General features: G+C 36.3%; 1 protein-coding gene across 1 annotated transcript; it reads left to right on the top strand.

Annotated features, from left to right (window-relative positions):
- The first annotated feature begins 18,303 nt into the window (after positions 1 to 18,303).
- On the top strand, positions 18,304 to 18,888 carry LOC131071763 (uncharacterized). The gene has a single exon (XM_058007718.1). The coding sequence runs from the start codon at positions 18,304 to 18,306 to the stop codon at positions 18,886 to 18,888; it is 585 nt and encodes a 194-aa protein (XP_057863701.1).
- Positions 18,889 to 24,254: the final 5,366 nt, after the last annotated feature.

The raw sequence follows: 24,254 nt of genomic DNA, 5'->3' as shown, positions 1-24,254 counted from the left end.
ATCCTAAATTCCAAGCATATCACAAAACGAAAATTGGGGAGCATAATAGATTCCATGCCCTAAGGCAAACTTAGGATCAGAGGATTGTTGCACCTTCGTCTTTCAACAATCATCGGACAAGCTTAAAACCTAAACGAAGACATGGCAATCCGAGGAGTCGGAGCCCAACTATATAATCCTAGAGCGGATCTAGGCAGGCCTCGATCAAGAAGGATAAGTTCAACACCAGGGATTATAAGGCATTCATAGTAAATCATAAAATAATAGAAGAGATAAGGAATCAATGCCAAAATGGTGGGTTATTTTCTAAATGGAGCGGTCTAGGGAAATCAACTTCTAAAATTGTGAATTGGTGGAATTCAACATTCCCTAGTTAGGTAAGTATCTCAGTTCTCCCCAATAACTTGTTGTCCCTGATGTGTAAAAGTGAGTCTTTGAAGGTGGAACTTCTATCTGGCAAGCCTATTTTCTATGAAGGTTATAGTTTTTTATTTTTAGACAGGCATAAAAACTTTAATCCTACGAATTCAAATACACCCCAAAATGGGTTAGAATTTCGTATCTTCCTGTTGAATTATTGTAGTTTGAAACCCTAGTAGAGATAGGGAATAACCTTGGTTCCTTCTTAGGAGTAAAGGATAACTTTCTAAATTCCTTTGAGGTTAAAATCCTTGTGAACCTCTAAACAGGTTTGAAATTCTTAGAGCCTCTGGAACTCATATCAGCACAGGAGACTTACTTTTTTAGGGCAGAACTCTATGAGGGGCCTTTTTTAGGCAATATCATCACCACAGTGAACAAAGGCACAATGAATAGGAAAGTTTATTCTCCAAATATCTCACCAAAAGAAGGTATCAACATTACTCTCAATCAGGAGAAGGGGGTTTTATTATTGAGAATATAATCCCTGAGGACATAGAGGGAAACATTAAGATTAACACCCCTATTGAGGAGGCACCATCTCATCATCCTAAAGGGGCTATATTTAAGAGCCCGTAGGAGAATATAGTAGCTAACTTTTAGCACCAGTCAAATAGGGGCACTACTATGGAGGTAGAGTGTTCCTAGGAGAAGAGTGAGCAAGCAGTAAGAGAGGATGGAGAAATCAGTACACAAAAGAAGTTCAGATTCCAACAAAACTAAAAGTTGTTTATAACATGCTAAGATTCAATAATGCCCCTGAGGTAGAATCATAATCAGAAGAGGAGGATAGTATAGAAGTGAAGGTTGAGAAGCAAAGATTAATAAAGGATATTTTGGAAATAGATGCTAAGGAAAGAGAGGAGATGGGGTTAGAAGTTGTAATGCCCCTCCTTGAATTGGTTGATGTGATACCCACGATAGGTTCATTGAGGCCAAGGAAGGATGTTCAGGATTTTGATTTAGGATGTTAGACTTTATGGGGACTCACGTAATTTGATGATTGCACGGAAGATGGTGTAGAGTCCACTCTTGAATAGACCCTTGTTCCATTTTTGACAGACTTGATCAGAATTCCTATTTTTGTATGATGGATATGATTAGACATGTTTGATGTTTAGATCGATTATGGGTTCTCACATTGCTCAGATGATGATGTTGGATGTTAGACATTACAGGATTTCATGATGTTTGATATTCTAGACTTTGCTCATGAGTAGTTATGATGTTATGTGATTTTGATTTGCTATGTGGATTATGATATGATTGATGCATAGATGGTTAGCAACAATATCTTGTTATTATGTACTTAATAAAATTCATGGATTATGCTTTATTATGAAATAGGTTTACTAACCCCAATTTGATTTACTTATCATGCAATGCTTCATGATTTGTGTGTGTGTGTCTTCTGTATGGATACTGTTTGTCTGTATGCGTGGGAGAATCAATGTCACATTGCTCATTGCGAGCAGATGTGTCGTTGCGACATTCGCCCCCATGCTTGTGATATATATATATATATATATATATATATATATATATATATATATATATATATATGTGCACATGTATCATTTGTGGTTGCAGGGATTCTAGGTACTAAGGAGCTCATTCCTCCTAAGCAACCGAGTGCGAGCTCCCCTGGCTTGATAGGTACGAGCATGCCTCTTCCCAATGGCAATATATGGTCGGAGATGTCATTAGCCCCTACTCGCACACTAGGTCTAGTTGGTCACTAGTATTCTCGTTGGTCTTGGCGAGTTTCACCATTTTCTCATGTCATCTTGGTATGTGAGTATGTTGTATGGTGAGTCATGCGTTCGATTATGTTTACTCGAATTTCCTTAATAATGTAGCTTTAAATTATCTGATAATGTTTATTTTAAGTTATTTAATGTCTACCTGGATTTAATTAATAACGCTATTTTGATTTACTAAGTTGGCATTTGATGTTTTAATAATCCTTGATCACTTTGTTATTTGCGCTTTGAGTTTAATCTAGCATTATTTTGAATTATTACGATTTAGTGATTTTTGAGTTGCGGCTATTAATAATCATTTAAATTACTTTGCCTCAAACACTTATTTGATTTTTTGGCAATAATTAATATATATTGAATAATAAAATTAATAAGGGTAAATAATAAAACAATTTCCCCGTTTATACTTATTTTGTTTATATCCACCCTTTTATATTTACTCTTATGTCCACTTTTATATTTGCTTTTATATTATTATTTAATTGTTATATGTTTTATTACAATTTTAATTCGAAATAATTAACATATATATATGTTTTATGATTCTATTTTTGAATTCCCATGAAATGAAATGGGAAAATTAATCTATGTAATGTGAACAATAATATTAAATGAATTAAATAATATTTTATTAATAGGCTAGGGCATCTTATTTTGGGAAAAAATAATAATAATAGTGTTCCCCTGAATGCATTTACATCATTAAATCCTCCTTAATTTGGTGAAAATTCTCCGCATTTTCCTTTGGTTTTTTTTTTGCTTACCATAGAAGGATTTTGGGTCTCATAGATTGGTATTGGTTGGAAAATTTGAATTAGAGAAGGTTGGTTTGTGGCCGTGCTAGAGGTGAGCAAAGATCTGCAACGGGATTCTCCTCCATCACCCAGGGTAAAGGTAGGATTGTTTGTTTTCTTTCCCTGTTCAATTTTATTTCCATGCTATGATTTTAGCATTGAATATGTGTTGCATTTCAGAGTTTTGAATAGAAGGGATTGTTGTTAAAATTGTCTTGAGACAATTTTGGGTTTGTGGATTGCAAACTTAATTCACTGTTGGCTGTGTTTGAATGGAGAAATGTAACTATATATTGTTTACCCATTTTTGAATTCAAAATCTAACTGATATATTGGTTAAATTTGCCGATGTCTCTTTTTTGAATGGGGTATAAACCCGAATATATATCTTCCCCTGTCCTGGGTACTGGCCTACTGTTCCATTCATTTATTTGTTTGAAATATATAATTTTTATCTATTTTTTTTTGTTTGTTTGTTATGTTGATTGTGTAAATATTTTAGATCCCATTATTGGGTTGGGAATTGACCATGCCCCACATCGTGGGATGGTGAGTAAGCACCATCTCCATGTTGTGGGGAGGTGCTCTGCCTACCCACGTCATGGGGTGTGGGGGCTCACCTTCCCCAACGGATTTCAATCTGCAACATATAAAATAATACTTGCCTTTGCATTAAAAAAAATTAAGAACCAAATTAGATAATTAAGCAACAATAAATCTGCAACATAAAACTAATGATTTAAAATACAATAACCTGCATCATCTGTGGTATGCGATATCCCAATCTGCTATATTTAATTTAATTTTTTCAATAATTTTAGTCGACAACAAACTTGCTTTGCATATGCATATATTTGTAAAAAAATAAAAACAAAAAGGAAACCCAACAGCAAGCGAATTGGGATTTAGAGATGATCCAAACTGTTGCATATATAAATATATGTGTTTATATTGGGATTTTAGTGTTCAACCTTACAACCAAACCTGTTATCTCTTCCAGTGATAATTAGGAAAACTCACCTGGATTTTAACCAAGCTCTCTCTTTTTAGTTTGTAACATAGTGTAATTAGTTTTAATTTACTGTAGTTATTATAAGAAAGAGATAATCCTTACCAGAAAACAATAATGAGCTTCACTGTCCCAAACTAGATTGCTGGGCAGTGAAACCACACCAAAGATTTGTATGAATTCTTGAGTGTGATGCATAGCATTTGGTTTTCTCTTGACTTTTGTTGAATACGACACGTTTATCAGACATATATGTGAGTTCTTAGCTTGATTGGTTTGTTTTGATTTAATTCATTTCAGCTAGGTGTTTGAACACTTTGTTTAGGTCTAGTTGGGTCAAGTCCACAAGTTTTAGCATGGGCTAAGAGTGAGGTATTCACAGCCTGTAATTATTTTTATTGCTTATCTATTGTAAACGTCTTTTTGTGTTGCAAGTTAAGTTAATTTGATACCAGAGGCTACTTTAATATTGTCACAATTTTGATTCAATTACTTTTCAGTTGATCCTTTTATGGTTGCTTGGATTTTGTTTCTTACCTACCCTCATGATGGTTCATGCCATGAGGTTGTTTCCGCTCACTGCTGCTACTTGGACAACGAGTGTGGAGACACCGCTGAGTTGTTTAGTTTTGTTGCAACAAACTTATATTTGGATTTGCACTCTTGGGTCAAGAGGCTCGCTGCATACTTGTTAATGTCCTATGTTGAATACGTGCTTGTGAATGGTTATGTATGGCATGTTGTTCATGTCAGTTTGCTTTATCTTTGTAGAGCCTCTCACATTTTTGTTACGGGTCCATGTCAAGGGAGTGGGCTCCTTTATGTTACCTAGGGTCATGAGAGATGGGCTATCATGAGGTTCCTTATAAGGATGCATGAAGTTCATACCTCGTGGGCATAAGGGAGTTTTTTGTTTTATAATTAAGTGATAACTAAATAATGAATGGGTATGGGTAGTTAGATAATCTAAATAGATAATAACTTATCAGTTCCTCATGACTCAGACCTAGGGAGGATGTTTTAGGATGAGCATGAGAAGGCCGTGGAGATGGTAAGTCAATCTCACTTGCTCTCTCTCCCAAGGTTGAGATGGCTTTGCATGCCTATAGGCTTGTGCCCGTTTTTGTTTCTGGCATGCACACTCCCTTGTGCCTGTGAGTCCCTTGTGTTATTCTCATGATTTTCTTTATGTTATCGGTCTCTGGAGTTTAATGTTCTTTGTGATATTTGAAAGCATGTTGAGTACGTGATGTGTTGAAGTCAGTCTTTTGGTCAAGAATCAACCCAGGCTTAGTGTGTGAGTTGGGACCTAGTGGCATCTCCTAGCTCGGGGGTGATTCCTTGTAGGTTCCACATTGGTCGGGTGGTTGGATCTTTTTGCCATTGGGGTTTTTCCCTCTTGTTGGTGTTTTTCTTCATGCATAGTCTTGGTGCTTTCTTCTTATGCGGATTTGAATCTTTGGAGCATATTTTGTACCATATCACTTTATGATTGAGATCTTGTAATTTTGTACTAGACTTGGATTATTGTGTTTATTGTAATAAAAATAATATTGTAATCATAAGTATATGTAATAGTTTGGACTTCTCACGGAAGTGTTGTAATTCTATTTGTATGTAAGTTGAAAGAAGTAGTTGAAACTCTCGTAATGATAATTAGTATTTGTAGCATTGAAGTCCTTGATATAGTAGATGCAACTTGTTGGATCCAATAGGTTCATTCATGAGTAGTTTAGTTGTTGTTTAAGATTTCATTAGTCTATGATTATGGTTAGTTGAATTTCAGCAGCTCATTCACTTAAGTAAGTTACTATGTCAAAATAAAGTGATGCAAAAATGTGACTAAGGCAATGAATGAAAATGATTAATTATTTACACCATGGCACACTGGGAACATGAATGAAACTAAAGCTGGACACATGGATGCATTACATGATTATGATGCAACTAAAAGGAACATACATATCTTACGTGACACTATGACTTGATTGATGGCATAAACTAAGACCTTATTGAAATCACCAAAATTAAACCATAAAAGTATACCCATGATGATGATGTACATAGCTCCATGGAAACCCAAATCAGCCTAAGGCTGTCATATGAAATAAAATGAAATAGCTTGGCATACTTAGTGTTTTAAATGAAGATTCACGTGGTAATATAACCGCCACAATAAAACTAATCATGCCTAGTAGGCGTCCTTGAAAACGTAGCTGCATTAGTATAGTTGCATGCATGTAATAGTGAACCAGTCTTGTAGCATAACTCATTAGTGTTGTATTAGTGAGCGGGTAACAACATAGAGGTTGTCATTTCATGTATAATAGCTCATAATTTCATCATGGTGTTGTATAGCATGGCTTCTAGATTGCATATATTGTGTTGTAAGATCACGATTGGTTGCATATAGGTCTTGTTTCGTCATCAATGTTTTTAAATAGAGGGAATTGTACATGAGTACCATGCTCATACATATGCCCATGTTCATGTTGGTGTGGGAGATAGGATATGTAGCATTGTGCATTAAGGAGGTCCAACATATGGGGTGCATTATGCATGTAGTTGTGCAGCTGATTTTAATAATGCAATGGCTAATGGAAGGTGCTCTAGTTGAGTAGTGTGTCTCATGTCGAGTAGTGGTGTTTTAAGTATCGTAGTTAGTTGTATGCACTAAAGGTGTTAGAGAGTAGCAGTGACAAAATGTTTCATATGAAGTTATTGCATTGAATAGTTTCATATGTGCTTGATGGCCATGGACATGGTAAGGTCAATCATCTAGATGCATAGAGGTGCTTGATAGGTCATTACTTCATGGTGGCAATTATAATGTATTTGACATTAAGTTTAGTAGTGGAGCCAATTCCCTAGGGAGACAATGCTAACTTGTAAACACTAATCCACTTGTGTCAAGAGCATAGTATGCCAATTTCTAAGTAAGCGATTAACTTAAGTCAAAACTATTGAACCAATTCTCTAAATCAATACATTAACCAATCAAATGTAGACCACATTAGTAAACAAAAAATAAATTATTCCTCTCTTTTAGGAAATTTGTTGTAAATTTTCCCTAGGGTTTATTGGTGGCGCTACAGAAGCTCAGGATGGTTCTCCCGAGTCTAGGGATCTTACTAAGAAGGGAATGAAATTAGGACTGCATCTAAATTGCCCCAATAAAGAGACCCCAGACTATGGGAAAGAGACAAAGAGGAGAGGGAAGAAATCCCTAAACAAGCTTAGGGATAAGGTTGGGGAAGTTGAAGGACAAGCCAAAATCACAACATTATTACAAGTTGGGAAGGGGAAGTGCCTTCCCAAGGAGAAATGAAGATCACCTCACAGAATGTTAGGGGCTTCAATGCTCCTAACAAACAACGCTTATTCAAGCATTGTCTATCAACCTTTGGCTCAAAGGTTGTAATGATTCAATAAACTGAACTTAGGACTGGGGATTGGATTTAGTATTGCAAAAAACTGGGTATCTGAAAAGAAGTCTTTACAAATGTGGTTGGAGCTGCGGGTGGACTCTCTATCTTATGGGACCCTAGAAGGGTAATCTTTGAGGAAGTAATCAAGAAACCCCATTAGCTGGGGGGTAGGTTCAAGAGTATCTCAAATCCTCTAAGTTTCTTCCTCATCAGTGTCTATGTCCCTATTAGCACATTGGGGAAAAAGGAAGTTTGGGCCGATATTGAATCCCATATGGCCTAATATTATGAAGAGTTTTATACTTTAGGGGGTGATTATAATGTAATTTTGGATCTGTCAGAGAAGGTGGGGGGGGGGGGGGTAATCAAGTAGAATCCACAACTCAAAAAGAATTCAAAAGTTTGGTCAGGAACAATAATTTGTCAGACATTCTAATGGACAATGACACATTCACCTAGAACAATAGAAGGTTGGGGGTAATCACATTTCAGAGAAGCTAGATAGGTTTTTCTTTAGAGGGGATCTAGCTAAATTTAGTAACTCATTGAGTGCAACTATCTAACCTCTACAGGTTCAGATCGTTTTCTAATTGTTCTTAATATAGCAGAGAATAGGAAACCCAAGAACTGCCCTTTCAAATTTGAAAGGATGTGGCTACAAGAGAAAAATTTCGTTAACCTAGTTGAAACCTGGTGGAAGGAGCTTCAGGTTTCTGTTTCTAGAATGTTTTATTTCATTACCAAATTAAAAAATGTTAAGAATAAAATTCTATAATGGAATAAGGATCATTTGAAAGATATTTTCACGGAAAAAATAAACATAGAAGCAAAAATCAATGGATTGAATGAAAGTGTTATCAACAAGTGAATGAATTATGGGAAATATATTAAATAAAATGAGCTACTTCACAAGTATGAGGACATTCTAACCAAAGAAGAGATATTTTGGAAACAAAAGTCTAGAGAAATTTGGCTTAGTGAAGATGACGATAACACTAAATTTTTTTCATAACAATACGAAACAGAGGACGATAGTAAACAAAATTCTTCGGATAAAAGATGCTAGGGGTGTTTCTTTAGAAGATCCTATAGAGATTACCTAGGAAATTGAATCTTCCTTTAAGAATATACTAAACAATTAGGATAACACAGATCTCCACTCTCAACAATATTTACTTTCAAATGTGCCTAAGCTAATCACTGAGGAAGAGAATAGGATGCTTACTCATAAATTTTCCTTAGAAGAAATCCACCTGGCTGTAAAATAACTTCATCTTGAGAAGGCTCCGGGGTCGGATGGTTTCCCTGCAAGCTTTTTTCAAGATTGTTGTTCCTTTTTGGGAATTGAAATGTGGGAAGCTTTAGAAAGCATGAGAAACTCTGGTAGAATCCTAAAGGAAATAAACAACACTTTCATAACATTAATACCAAAAAAAGATGCAGTAGAGGAGGTAGATGACTTTGGACCAATCTCACTCCGCAATACACTTTACAAGGTGTTATCAAAAGCCCTAGCTAATAGGGTCAAGAGAGTCTTACCCAAAATCATTTCAGAAGAACAAATAGGCTTTGTGCCTGGTAAATCAATCCCAGATGGAGTTATTATAGCACAGGAAGTCATTCATTCAGTACAAAAGAATGCATAACCTAGTATGCTAATTAAATTAGATATTAAAAAAGCTTATGATAAGGTGGATTGATAGTTTTTATGCAAATGTACAGAAGCTTTTAGATTTGCAAAACAACTCATTAATCTAATTTTTAATTGCATATCTAGCCCTAAGTTCTCGATACTGATTAATGGTTCCCCATAGGGGTTATTTGATATCTCCAGGGGCTTGAGACAAGGGGATCCCCTATCCCCCTTTCTGTTCATAATCATGGTAGAAGCTTTTGGAAGGGAAATTAGTAAAGAACATTCTATAAGCATCATTAAAGGTGTTGAAGTTACAGAAGGAGTTGCAAACATCACCCATCAACAATTTGTTGATAATACGATGCTCTTTGGAGTAGGGCAAAAATCGGAAGCTAAAGCATTTAGGTTAATTATAAATAAATATGCTATGGAATTAGGGCAGGTAGTCAATGCTAATAAATCATAAATTTATTTTTTAAACACCAATATTAGGGAGGAGCTAGCAATCTGTCAGATACTAGGCTTCAAAAAAGGGAAATTCCCTTGCAAGTATCTAGGTTTACCCTTAGACAAAGGGATTAGATCTAACAAGCTATGGGCCCCAGTCATGTCAAAACTAGATCAAAGGATGGATTCTTGGAAAGGGAAATGGCTCTCCAATGCAGGTAGAGCCACAATGCTTAAATTGGTTTTGTCAACTATTCCCACATACCAAATGTCATGTGTTCCCTTATCTCAAGGAGCCAAAGCCAAGATGAACAAAATCATGAGAACGTTCTACTGGCAAGGACCATCAGAGGATAGGAAAGTGGATTTAATAAAATGGGGTAATATATGTAGGCCCAAAGAAGTAGGAGGCATTGGGCTAGAAAACTTATGTTGGTAGAGCAAGGCTCTAAGAGCCAAACTAGTATGAAAAATGTATAAAGAACCCGAAAGGAAGTGAGTGAAAATTCTATGCAAGAAATATTTGATTGGGTAAGGCCCGAGTAATGTTTTTAGAGCTCCCAATCCCCCCAAGGGGTCTAGGGTTTGGAATTTCATCTTAGAAAATAGGAATTTAATCCTAGATAATTTAACTTGGGATATAGCAAATGGGAAGAAGGTTCTCTTCTGGAGTGATTCTTGGAATGGGTCTCCAACACTATATCACTCTCTTGAATCCTAGAATCAAGGAATTTTTGAGAAACCTGTGGGGAGAATACATGCATAGCTATATTGAATTTCCTAATGAGGATCCAGTACTAGTGTAGTGCCCTCTCTCTTCTGGCTTGGCAGACTTTGTGGTTTTGAGCTTTATGTGTGGTTTCAACCCTTTTTGGTGTTGGTCTATGTTGGTTTGGATTTGATGTTTGTCTATGTCTTTTGGATTCTTATGTGATATTCATAATCTATGCTCTATGGATCGTTGGAATAATGAGGATTTCGTATTGTTGACTATGATGTAATTATTTGATGTTATTCATGCTCTGATAGTTATATGATTAATGAGATGGATTATGTATGTGATGTTAGGATTTAGTCATTATATTATGATATACACTATGCTTTGGTGAAAGGGAAAAGCGTCGCACTGCTCTTTACGAGCAAGCTACGTCACTTCCATTTACTTTTCATGATATGTTATTACATTGCTATATGTACATGTTCAACAGTTTGTTTATGCAGCTGTAGGTAACGAGCATCGACTCCACCTGAACCTTCAGGTCTGAGCGTGCTCTATGACCCAATAGTAATGTATTAAATATGGAGTTATCAGTCAGACCCCTTGCCATACCATTGTTCCTGCAGGAACGAGATCCTTGTCAGGGATCCTTGCATTTTGGTTGTCTGGTCATGTCAGTGGTTAGTCCTGTTGGCCCTTTGCGTCATGTTAGTTTGTAGTTTTTTTTTAGAGTATGGTCGATGTTTAATTATTATTTTAGTGGGATAGAATTAATACTATATATATCAATAGTATTGGAGTTTTATTGATTAATTTATTAATAAATAAAGTGAAAATTTGTGCAAAGTTAAACTAAGATAATTAGTTAAGCGATTTAATTTCACCTTTGTGAAAACGACTAATTAAGAAGAGAATTATCTTAAGTTATTTTTGTGTTTTGAGTATTAAGGATTAACTAATTAATAAAATTGAAAATTGCGCAATATTATATTCAATTGTATTAGCTATGTGATTTAATTTACTTTACCATTTTGAAAATAATTGTTTATTAGGGAATTATATTTTTTTTTTTTTTGGGATTTAATCGTGCTCATGGGAAGTCAATTTAAAAAGGGTAATTAATATTTATTAGGTAAAAAATTAAACGTAATAAAGGGAGTTACGATTTTTGGAGTAATTATTGGTCTTAGTGGGGAAATATTTTTGCATGCAAATTAATGAGTCACAATTGGGAGGAATTGGGGTTTTTTTTTCGAGATAATTTCTTCTGCTAGGAAGTCTGGGGATTCAATTTTTTTGGGGGGATTTTAGAGATTTTTTAGGTATTTGAATTTGGGAATTGATCTAAAGATAGCTCGTGAATCCATCCTACTAGAGGAATTTATTTGAGGAGCTCTCAACAACGCCGGAGAACCACGTTGGACTCTAGGTTGGGATGCTCTTGACTTGGGTTAATTTTCGCATTTTATCATGTTAATGTGTCAATAGAATTTTGAATTTGGGTAATGTTGAATGATCTTTGATATTGTTGTTGTTTGATCTCTGTAATTGATTCCTTTCCCAATCCTTGGTTGTTGGGGTGTACGTATTTGTATATTTTGTTGATTGGCAATGCATGGCCGATTATGTGTATCAATCCTCATTGTTTTGGATGTATTTAGTGGTTTTCAATGACATTCCTCTCTTTGTGTTTATTGGCATCACCCCTTAACCTTTTTCGGACTAGAGTTTAGCAATCGATATGCCTAGGCTCTATGGATTTAACAATCCATTTGGTATGCATATGTCTCCTTCCCAATTGTTGTTTCTATTCTCGTCGGGTTATATTCGTTTTGAGATTAGGTTTGCATCCTTTTGCCTTTCATTTATTTTAATCGGGATGTCTTCCCTCTGGTGAGTGATCTTATTAATCTGTGTGCTCTCTATTCTCCGCTCTGTGTATCCTCATGTTGCTCTCTGTCTTCTACGATTGACATTTTATATGCAGGTAATGTCTTGCGGAATTAGTTATCTGTGGTTATGTTCTCAGACAATTTTGCTCAGTATTTGAGCATTCGTATTTATGTAACTTGTGATTAGGTATTTGTCTAAACGACAGGTACAAAAGTACTTAAACATCTTCTTTATTCATATGAACTGTATATTCTGTGTTCACTGTTTGCTTTATTCGTCAGCCCCCTTCGATGGATTTTGTTAGTTATATACATTCTTATGAACATAATTGTATCCCATCCTACTGGCTTTGTCTTCTCTACTTTGTAGGCTTCTGTGTCCATCGATCTAGTGATCAGCATGTTCCTTGGTACCGATTATCACAGTCGGATTGTTATATTTATCCAATGTTGCATCTGTGATATAATCAAGTGTCTTATACCATTTAATCTTAGATTAGTCACTGAAAGTGAATATCAGTATGCCCGTCCTTTGCATTGAACCAACTGCTGCGTTGGTCATGGGAATGTTTTGAGGGTAAGTTATAGAGCATTTCGCTCCATCCTTAGTATATGTATATTCTTATGTTATGTGCCACTGCATTATAGGCAACACCTTATTAATAGGCATCACTCTAATTATTATGCATCGCTTTATGTATATGTACACATACATACATACATACATATACATATATACATACACCTTTTTTTTCATACATACACACACACATATACATATATATATACATATGTATATATATGTATATGTATATACATATATATATATATACATATGTATATACATATATACATATGTATATATATGTATATGTATATACATATATATATACATATGTATATACATATATACATATATACATACATAAATACATACATATATATTATAAGATCTTCCCAAAATGCAATCATCTAAGCTTTCACATATGTACATATACATATATACATATGTACATATACATATATACATATGTACATATACATACATATATACATACATATATAGCTTTCACCCTCAACTTTCACCACACAAGCAATGTGGGAGAAAAAAACTTGCACTTATACTTGCCTGGAAAAAATCGATTTGCTTCTATAAGGTAAAAATGATTAAATGTACAAAAAAGTGCGATAGAGGAGCAGTTGAAACACGAAAATTTGCAAGCTATTCGCAATAAGCAGTCGGGGCATGGCAAAAACTTGAATGATCGACAAGGCGTCGACATTGGCGGAACTCAGGATCGACCTAGAACAGTCAAATGGAAAGTTTTAGATGTCGATTGGGATTCAAATAGTCTATTAGAACACGATGTTTGGAAGGAGGCCCATAGGGATCGATCCCATTGCTCAAGACCTGGAAATCTGAAAAAATACATCACAGCTCGCACCCTATTGAAATCGATATGTCTGATGAAGTCGATGATGACATAGACATCTTCAAATGGCATGCCATCATCGCTCGGGTGGTTGGTCCCAAATTCCCTAGGAAGGATATCAGATCATGGGTGGACAAAAACTGGGGGAGCCATGCCATTGTCAAATTCCTTCCCAAGGGTTTCTTTGTGCCGGTCTTCGTTGAAGCTGAAGAAAAAGACCATATTCTTCATTTACAAAACTCGTTTTTGGATATCCATCCTCTTTATGTCCAACCTTGGACCCCAAATTTCGATCCAACTCCCCTGGCGGTTTATGACAAACTGGTTTGGATTCGATTATTTAATCTCCCCACAGAGTACTGGAGTGACCCTAGTTTGGAAAAAAATTGTAGATCCTTGGGCACTTTACTGGAAATCGACGAAGGTATTATTGGTGAAGATTTGTATACTTATGCTAGGTTAAAAATCGTTGTAGTCAAGAAAATTCCGGAATCGATCACCATCATCACTAAGGAGGGGGATTGGCTCCAACAAATCGAAATTGAATTGGATATTATGCCCTGCACTCAATGCGGAAGTTGAATACATACGACAGAAAGATGTGGCATCTATATTAGAAAGGCCTTTAATAATCCTCACAGAAAGATCAATCGGGTATGGAGGGAAAAAAATACAAATAAATCGGAGGATATCTTATTATTGGATGGCCCTAAAGCTTCAAATAATCCTCCACCTCAGAAGCCGATCGACATTCCCATTCCTATTACCAAATCTATCATCAACGGAAAATCCAGTGTGGTCTTGGATACCCAGAATAATAATCCTCCTAGTAATGATCTGGATGGTAATTCTGAGGATAACACCTTTGTCTTAGGATTTGAATCTTCTGCACCAATTTATGAAACATAGACGCTTGATGATCTGGGAAATCTGGATCCTCGATGCATCAGTTAGTCTATGAATGCAATTATGGGTAGAGCCAAAGGCACAAAAGGGTGAAAGAGCTTTAAGACAATCAGAGAACAGAGAGCCAACGAAAAGGGCTTAGTAAGTGTATTAGATTACTTGAAAGTATCCAAGGGAGGAAACCCCTCCCTTGGAGTAAGATGAAGATCTCCTTATGGAATGTCAGGGGCTTGTCTGCCCCTGACAAAAGACGCTTGGTCAAAAGAGCTTTGACCAAGTTTAATTCGGATGTGATATTGCTTCAAGAAACTAAGTTGAACTCGGATAAAGCTGTGGATTTTAAGAATTTCTGTTTTAAATGGGAAGGACTGTTTCGAGACGCTAGAGGATCTATTGGAGGTCTTGGGATTCTCTGGAACCCGGTCAACATTGAGGTTTACCCTATTGCTTCTTGTGATTTTTGGATGGCATGTACTATCAAGTGCAAAAAGTGGAATCTCTGTTTTCCACTTTTCAACATCTATGGACCAATCAAGACAGAGGATAAGTTGCGAGTCCGGAATGAGATTACGCTTCAAGTTAACTTGTTAGAATTGGGGAAGGTTATTATGGCTGGTGATTTCAATGCCATTCTAAACTTTGAGGATAAGGTTGGCGGTCTGAAAAAACCCACTAAAGTCATGGACGATTTCTAGGATTTTGTATCCAACTGCAGGTTAGTTGACATTGTTCATAAAAATGGCAAGTTCATTTGGAATAATAGGTGGCTAAATTTATCCAATATCGCTGAAAGACTAGATAGATTCTTCGTCGGTGAATGGTGGTTGTTGAACAATCATTCTCTTGAGTCTATAATTGAATCTCAGAGCGGTTCGGACCACTTCCCCATCACACTGTCCATCGCTCATGAGTCGCACGGTCCCAAAAATTATTTTAAATTCCTGAACATGTGGTGGCAAGATCCATCCCTGCTAGATCTTCTCAGAGGTTGGTGGATGGAGAGTAATGTGTTCGCTGGCTCTCCAAGTTTCAAGTTTTCCAAGCGCATACAATTTATGAAATGTAAATTAAAAGAGTGGAACAAAAACACTTTCAAAAATATCTTCTCAGAAAAGCTTAGAATCGAATCCAAACTGGAAGAAATAAATAGTCGAGTTATAGCCATGGGTATGACCAACAAAGAGTATGAAGCGGAAAAACTCCTCAGAACGCAGTATTCTGAGATTCTGACTCGGGAGGAACTATACTGGAAGGATAAATCACGTGAGCACTGGATTACGGAGGGGGATACAAATACCAAATTTTTCCATGCATCCATGAAATCAAGAAGAAGTGGTAACAAAATTAGTTCAATCTTAGATAATAATGACAATCGGGTGTATTTGGATAAGGATATTGAGTGATTTGCTTTAAATCATTTCATGGGCTTATTGGGGGAAAATCACTCCAATCACGGATCATCTTTTCCTTTAGTCTCAGAGGTCATTAATCCTCTCCTTACGGATGAGGACCGGGAAATGTTGATGGTGCCCTACTCGCAGGAGGAGGTTAGGGTGACCACTTTTGCACTCCATCCTCACAAGGCTCCGAGCCCTGATGGTATTAATACTGATTTTTTTAAAAAATGCTAGGATTTCCTAGGTACTGATATCTGGTTGGTTGTTGAGGAATTTAAAAAAAAGAGGAAATTCGTAAAGGAAATCAATCACACTCTGATCTCCCTAATTCCCAAGAAATTGGATTGCTCGACTATGAAGGATTTTTGGTCTATTTCATTATGCAATACACTATACAAAATCATCTCCAAAGCTATGGCAGAGGCTAAAGAAAATTCTTCCTAAACTCATCTCGGAGAATCAGAACGGATTCACACCAGGCTGAGAAATTGCGGATAGCATTATTTTGGTATCGGAGGTAATCCACTCTATGCATAAAGAAAAAATGAAAGGCATGTCTATTAAACTGGATGTTGAAAAAGATTATGATCGGGTTGTATGGAAATTCCTCTTTTGTGTACTAGAAAAGTTTGGCTTCCCCTCCTCTTGGATTGAATAAATCAAATTCCACGTCTCATTGGTGAAGTTCTCACTACTTGTCAATGGTAATATTTGCGGATTCTTCTCTGCTACAAATGGGTTGCGTCAGGGCAATCCGTTGTCTCCATCTATTTTTGTTCTTATGGCCGAAGTACTTGGGAAGCTCATTCAGAAAAAGCACGTGATGGGAGACTGGAAAGGTATACGGGTTCATAATCAATTGGAGGCCATTACTCACTCACAATTCACGGATGATACCAGGGTGTTTGGCGAAGCCTCTATGTCTAAAGCAAGATGCATAATGGAAAGTTTGAATCTCTACTCAGAGTGTTCGGGCCAGGTAATGAACATTGATAAATCTCAATTATTCTTCTTTAATATCAATAGGCAGTCCTAGTTAAGGATTTCAAGATACATGGGGATTAAAACCTCAGAACTCCTAATGACATATCTCGGGATCAAAATTGACAAAGGATGCCAGGAGTCACATATTTACGATGATGGCTGCCAACCTTGTGAAGCTAAAACATTACTTTGGAAAAACCATTGGCTATCTCAGGCGGGACGATTGACCATGGTTCGATCAGTTCTATCGGCCATCCCTGTATATAGCATGTCTTGTTTCAAAATGCCTCATGCTATTGGGGTAAAGTTGGATAACCTCTTGAGGAAATTTGTGTGGGATGGAGAAAAAGATGCTGACTGAATTCCACTCATAAATTGGGAAACTATGTGCTTTCAAAAAGAATTCGGGGGTGCATGCCTGAGGAAGATGGAGCTTCAGAATATCGCTTTGGGTGCTAAGCTTACCTAGAAAATGTACTGTGAACCTCATAAGCTTTGGTGCAAAATTTTCAGGAAGAAATATTTGGATTTAGAGCTTCCAAGTAGAATTCTTACGGTTGCAAATTTGGAAAAAGGATTTGCTACATGGAATTTCTTATGGGAATGCAAATCATTAATCACTGACCATATCTCATGGCAAATCGGTAATGGATGCTCTGCGAAGTTTTGGTATGATTCATGGGATGGAGATCCTACGATCTATGATCTTATCAATGACCACGCTTGGATTCAAATGGTGGAATCCCATATCGGGTCTCTTGTTCATGATTATTTTGATACTAAGCTTACTGATGGGAAGATTAGGAGGTGGAAACTGGTGAGTTTGGGTAATCCGGCGATGTGCTCTCAGTTGCGAAACATTCTCAATTCCAGACATATCCCAGTCTCCAATGATGATGACAACATATTTTGGTGTGGCTATAAAACTAGAGAATACAATGTGAAATTGGGCTATGAGGCACAAAGAATCAGAAGTCCGATCACTTCCTGGCCACACAAGCTATGTTGGAATAATCGGCTCCTCCCCAAAGCTGGGGCTTTTCTTTGGATTTCTCTTCATAACTGAATCCTAATTGGGGATAGGCTTAAACTTATAGGTATCTTTGGCCTGAGCATGTGTGTCATGTGCAAGGAAGCAGATGAAACGTCCAATCATTTGTTATTCAGTTGTCCGGTCGCTGTTGCTTGCTAGAACTGGTTCCTAGATAAAATTAACTTTGTCACTACCCAGAATGAAACACTAAAAGACTTCCTCTTATCTTGGCCCACCTATCATTCTTCGAAATGGAGTGATTTATGGCTGACTGGCCCATCTTTGATCACATGGCACCTCTGGCAGGAGAGGAATAAGAGTATTTTAAAGAAACATATCTTCCCTTGGATAGACTCATCGAGAACTTAAAATTGGCAATTGAGGAAGTGGTCAATGGTAAACACAAAAGAATTGTCAGATGCTACAATGACTGGGATCGATCCATGGAAAAATATTGGCGACTGAAAGACCACAATCCTGGCTCTGTATTCTCTAATAAAAGGGTCGATAGGAAGCATATCAGATGGAAAGCACCTGCACCAGATTGGTTCAAACTGAACTTCGATGGTGCTTGTAGAGGTAATCTCAGGGTCTCTGGATATGGTGCCATTATCATAAATGTTGAGGGTGATATGATTTTGGGCACTTACGATTCACTTGGATGGGCCACCAATAATGAGGCCGACATTCATGTCCTCATTGCGGGTCTCAGTTTATGTGTCAAACATGGTTTGTCAAAAATAGTTATCGAGGGTGATTCACTTATAGCTATTAATGGGCTAAAAAAATTGCAATTTCAAAACAGGAGACTATGTAAATGGAACCCATGTTTTACTCTGCTATTGAACTCGATTGGAGTCTATGAGGTCATGCACACATATAGAGAAGGAAACCGGGTTGTGGATTTTCTTGCCAATCTAGGCGTTGATTCTCTCAATGCTGAGGTGATATTTGACAAAGCTTCTGCCCCTGAGATCATCTGTGTTAAAGTCAAGTCAGATCTTCTCCGTAGTAACAATGTTAAGTGAGGTCTTACTGCTTCTTATCGATGAACATGTTGCTATCATCATGCAATCCATTCAAGGCAACTACTAAGTTGTTTTCATCTTTTGTAACTATGCCTTGTTTGCCGCCTTCGATTGGTCCTTTTTTGTTAATGGCTGGAATCTTGGCTTTGATATGTAATAGTTATTTTTTTGAATCTAATACAGGGCGCTATCCCCAGAGTAGATAGCACTTATCATTAATTTTTTTTTTTTACACACACTCACACACACATATACATATATATGTATATCTATATATATATATATGTATATGTATATGTGTATATATGTATATATATGTATATATATACTATGTATACATATGTACATATACATATATGTATATGTATATATACATACATATATATGTATGTATGTATATACATATACATATACATATACATACATACATATACATATACATATACATATGTATATGTATATACATATACATACATACATATATATGTATATGTATATGTATATGCATACATACATACATACATAAATACATACTTACATACATACGTATGTACATACATACATACATACATACATACATACATATGCATATATATGTGTGTGTGTGTGTATACACACACATACACATACACATACACATACACATACACATATGTGTGTGTGTGTGTGTGTATTGTTGGATATTGTTGGTCATTGCTGCTGTTAGGATATGTTGTTGTCATTGATGTCAACATATTCCTGTGATTTTCTTCGGTGATTGCATTTTGAGAAGATCTTATAATTCGGCTTGTAGTGTTGTTTTGCTGATCACTATTTTGTAGAGTTCGGTATTTTCTCCGGTATATTCCGGTATATTTCGATATATATATATATATAGCTAGATATTGTTGGTCATTTTTGTTGCTAGGAGATGTTTTTGTCATTGATGTCAACATATTCATGTGATTTGCTTCGGTGATTGCATTTTGGGAAGATCTTATAATTCGATTTGTAGTGTTGTTTTGCTGATCACTATTTTGTAGAGTTCGGTATTTCTTCCGATATATTCTAGTGTGATCAGATCTTGTGCTGACTTTGGGATATTTCTTGGGATGGTCTTGTGTATCTTCATTTTAGTTGGATCATGATTTGGTGCTCCGCAAGTTATCTTTCTTCGTGACAATTGTTGAATGGTTGTGTTCTTGAGCTTTCAGACGTTGACTGATGAAGATTTGATAGGTGGTGTTGGTGCAGTTGTTCCTAATGATTCTAACGTTCTTTCTAGTGTTTCCTAGTCGTGTCCTGTTTGTTTTGGTGATCCGTATTGATCGTTGTGCGAGTTTTTGGTGGTTTCTATGAACCGGTGATGATTTTTGTGTTATGTGGTTTTCCTGGTGGTGTAGCGTGTTGTGGTTGATCTTGGCATGATTTTCGGTGGAGTTGAGCATTTGAGATTTGACTTAGGTCCATGTTATGCTATATAAATTATTATATTAGTCCGGTGGTTGATCTTTGTATCGTGTGTTGTAATTTTGTAATTGAGGGTTGAGGGTTTAGCTGACCTTGTTGTCAAGGTTGATGATTTGTATATATAGGAGATACATTCATGCAATTTAGGTGTCGATGTTATGTCTGCATTGTCAGAGAGATGTTTATATGTGAATAAGTGATTTATCCTTCGGTGTTGAGTTTGAGGTGAGATTGGTGTTGCAGGGCAGACATATGTGCTTAACCAAAATTGTATCAAGCATTTGAAGATGTTATTCTTTCAGTTCATTTCTTCCGGATTGTAGTCCAAATCTTGTTGTAAGTTAGTGAGACTTCCTTGAGGGTTGTAGCCTTCTAGGCCATTATATTTGAGAAGTGAGCTCTAGGCAGCGTGAATGAATGCATATGCATTCCCCATTGTAATATTTACAGATACTACTGTAGAGTATCATATTACCATGGGTAGTTTCTCACCGTGGTTTTTCCCTTAACTGGGGTTTCCACATAAAAAATATCGGTGTTGTGTGTTGTGCTGTTAATTTGCTTATCTATTTTATTACTACAATTTATCATATCTGTGTTTTGTAATTAAGTTTGATATTCCGGTGAAGACTAATTCACACCCCTCCCCTCTCAGTCTTCCTTCTTGGTTGTTGCTAACATATATATACATACACACACATACATATATACATATATGTGTGTGTCTATATATATGTATATATATGTGTATATGTATATGTATATGTATATATATATATATATATATATATATATATATATACATACATAATACACACACACACATATATGTATATAAATATATTAAAAATAAATAAATATGTACATATATATACATATACATACACACACACACATATGTATATGTATACAAATATATATATGTATATGTATATATATATATATATATATATATATATATATATATATATATATATATATATATATATATATATATATATATATATATATATATGTATGTAAATATATTAAAAAAATATAAATATGTACATATATATATACATACACACACACACATGTATATGTATACAAATATATATATGTGTGTGTGTGTGTGTATACACATATACATATACACACATATTTATATGTACACATATGTATATGTGTGTGTATATATATACACATATATGTACACACACATATATATATACATACATACATATATATTTATATACATATATGTATATGTATATATATATGTATATGTATATGTGTATGTATATATGCATGTATATATGTATATATATATATATACATACACATATATGTATACATTGTTGTCCTCGATCTCAGCACGACTAAGATTGGACATGTCAGTATGCAAGAATTCATTGACCGAGTTGGGAAAGCTAATGCTTGCCTAACCAATCTGATCAAATCTGTGTTGCATAAATATGCATCCTTCCCAGTTTCAGCTCATGACCCAGAATTTGTACTTGCAATAGCGGATCATTTTGATTCGAATACAAGACAGGGGAAGGACGCATATCAGAATGTCATCATGACTCTGGATAGTGTATTTTTCAATAGTGTCTTCAAAGGCTCTCCAGTTGAAGAGGTATCTAACATTTCTCAAGAGAGTGTTCAAGAGTACTATGAAAAAAATAAAGTTAAATGCAAGAAAGTGGTCAATACTGTGTACCTCTCCATTGCTAGACATTCTACTACCTCACGATGGCCCAAGTCCTTCCACAAGAGTGACTTCAATGAGGAATACAATGACATGGTCACCATGTTGTCAAGAGTGAAGGGGCTAAAAGAATCTCATTACTTTCAAACCTGGATGTGCTACTACATGAATATAATCAGGAAAGGGGCTGGAAGAATTGATTGGGGTTAACAGATCAGCAATGCACTCTGTGTTCAATTGAAGGAGGTCAAAGTAACACTGAAATTTTACATGACCTCATACCTAGTTTATGTAGCTGCTTCTATGAGGCAATGTCCAGGTTTATCTACCAAGGGTGATAGGAGATTGGTGTCTGTCTGGGAGTATTATGATCAACTTACCATCAAGAATCAAGGTAGCCACTTCAGAAGAGTTAATGATGCCTTCTTTGCTGTATGGAAGTGCATGTTTGATAAGAGCCTGCAGAAGCAGAGATTATCAGAGGATGCTTATAATAGGGTACCTCACTTCGGATGTGTTTTCCTTCAATTCCCTATATTCACTTACATCCGGATTGGGTGTTTCTCAAGTGAGCCTTTTATTCTACCAAGGTTTCCTTCTGATAAGATCATTCTCATGGAGTTGTGTAGACAACTAATTTATGTGCATGAAAAGCAATCACAAGAACATAAGATTGGGTTGAATTTCCCGAAGTCAATCGACAGGTACTCAGTCCTAACCAACCCTAAAGCCAAGAACATGGAGGAAGAAATGCAATGGAATACTATGAGAATATTCAAGGCACGAAACAATTTTGACTTTCGTGGCATAAAGAACAAACTCAAGAGGAATTATACCCATGTCTACAGGTTTGAAGATGTATGGGCGGACTGTCAGAATGAGGAAGATATAAGAAGGATGAATTTTAGTCGACTTACCCTTGAACAAATTGAAAATTTGGACTTAGCAAAGATCCCAATGACTATGGAAGACACATATGACATAATAGACCTTGTCTATTATGAGAAGAAAATTGCTGATTCTCTACTCCCTCTAGTGCAATGGTCAAAGAATGAGAGAAAATCCATCACTCAAAGGATTGCTCCCATCCTGGCAAACACCAATGCTTGGATGATAAAGAAGAATCTCAGGATGAAACAACTGCCTGCTAGTTCTGGGGATGACGATAATAGTGATGGCCCGTTTGGCAAGACGACTACAACTGAGACAAGAACAAAGACCAGGGCAGATCAACAAGTACTATCCTCAGCCTCCGTAGTACAATCTAAGGGGAAAGGGCCCAAAATTAAATTTACAATTAAAGGGTCCAAGAAGGGTGAGTCATCATCAACAGTGCAGGGGATAGTCATAAATGAGCTAGAACAACCGCTTGCCATTGAAATTGAAAAAGAGAAGGGGATTGAAGAGGGTGAAATTCCTCAACAAGAGGAAGCACATGTAGAAGAAACATCACATCCAGGTAGAGTTGATGCCCAGATCACTTCATAGGTACCAACTTATTCTAAGGTGATCGTCCACTCTATTGATTCTGACTCTGATCAGGAGGATGATGATTTTCAAGATGGGGATCTAGGTATGGGCATGGAGCAGTCAGAGGTCGCTCAACAATTTTTCACACTAACCAATTTCTCCAATTTGGATGATTTTCCTTCATCCATCATTGAATCTACGATGTTGGATTTTAATGAAGCCTTAGAAGGGGCATTTGAAGAACAATCTATAGTGAACTTACCTGTTACTACAATCACAACAGAAATTCCACCATTGGTAAGTACTGAGGTTGCATCCATAACGCCTTCAATTTTTCCATCTGTAACTAAAGAGATGTCAGCAGCAACAACTGTTGCAACATCAACAAGTGTCCCACAAGATACTTCAACATTGATGCCATCAACAACACTCATAACTGCTCCGAGCTCCAGTCAGCCTGCTCCCGAAATCATAACTGAAGATCAGCAAGGAGCTACTACTCCATCATCCAATCTAGAATTACCACCTTGGATGGAAGTAGTGGCCCCTAAGAGGAAAAAATAGGTAATTTCTCCAGATGAGTATTATTTTGAGCAGTTGGTTCCTCCGAAACCTAAGGGAACAAAGAAGCCAAAGATGGTATCTCGGGTGCTAGTAGACCTGACTTCTAAGAGAAAGTATGCTGAGGTCATGGTGCCATCATCAGATAAAGATAAAGGCAACATACGACCTGAGGATTACACCATGCAAACCA

Source organism: Cryptomeria japonica, chromosome 1 (genome assembly GCF_030272615.1).
Source record: "Cryptomeria japonica chromosome 1, Sugi_1.0, whole genome shotgun sequence".
Taxonomy (NCBI): Eukaryota; Viridiplantae; Streptophyta; class Pinopsida; order Cupressales; family Cupressaceae; genus Cryptomeria; species Cryptomeria japonica.
The sequence above is the reverse complement of the archived record's forward strand: the minus strand, read 5'-3'. Positions and strand labels throughout refer to the sequence as shown.

Bases quoted from the DNA above. Each gene is read 5' to 3' on its own strand.
- LOC131071763 (XM_058007718.1), top strand. From the start codon at position 18,304: ATGGAAAAATATTGGCGACTGAAAGACCACAATCCTGGCTCTGTATTC.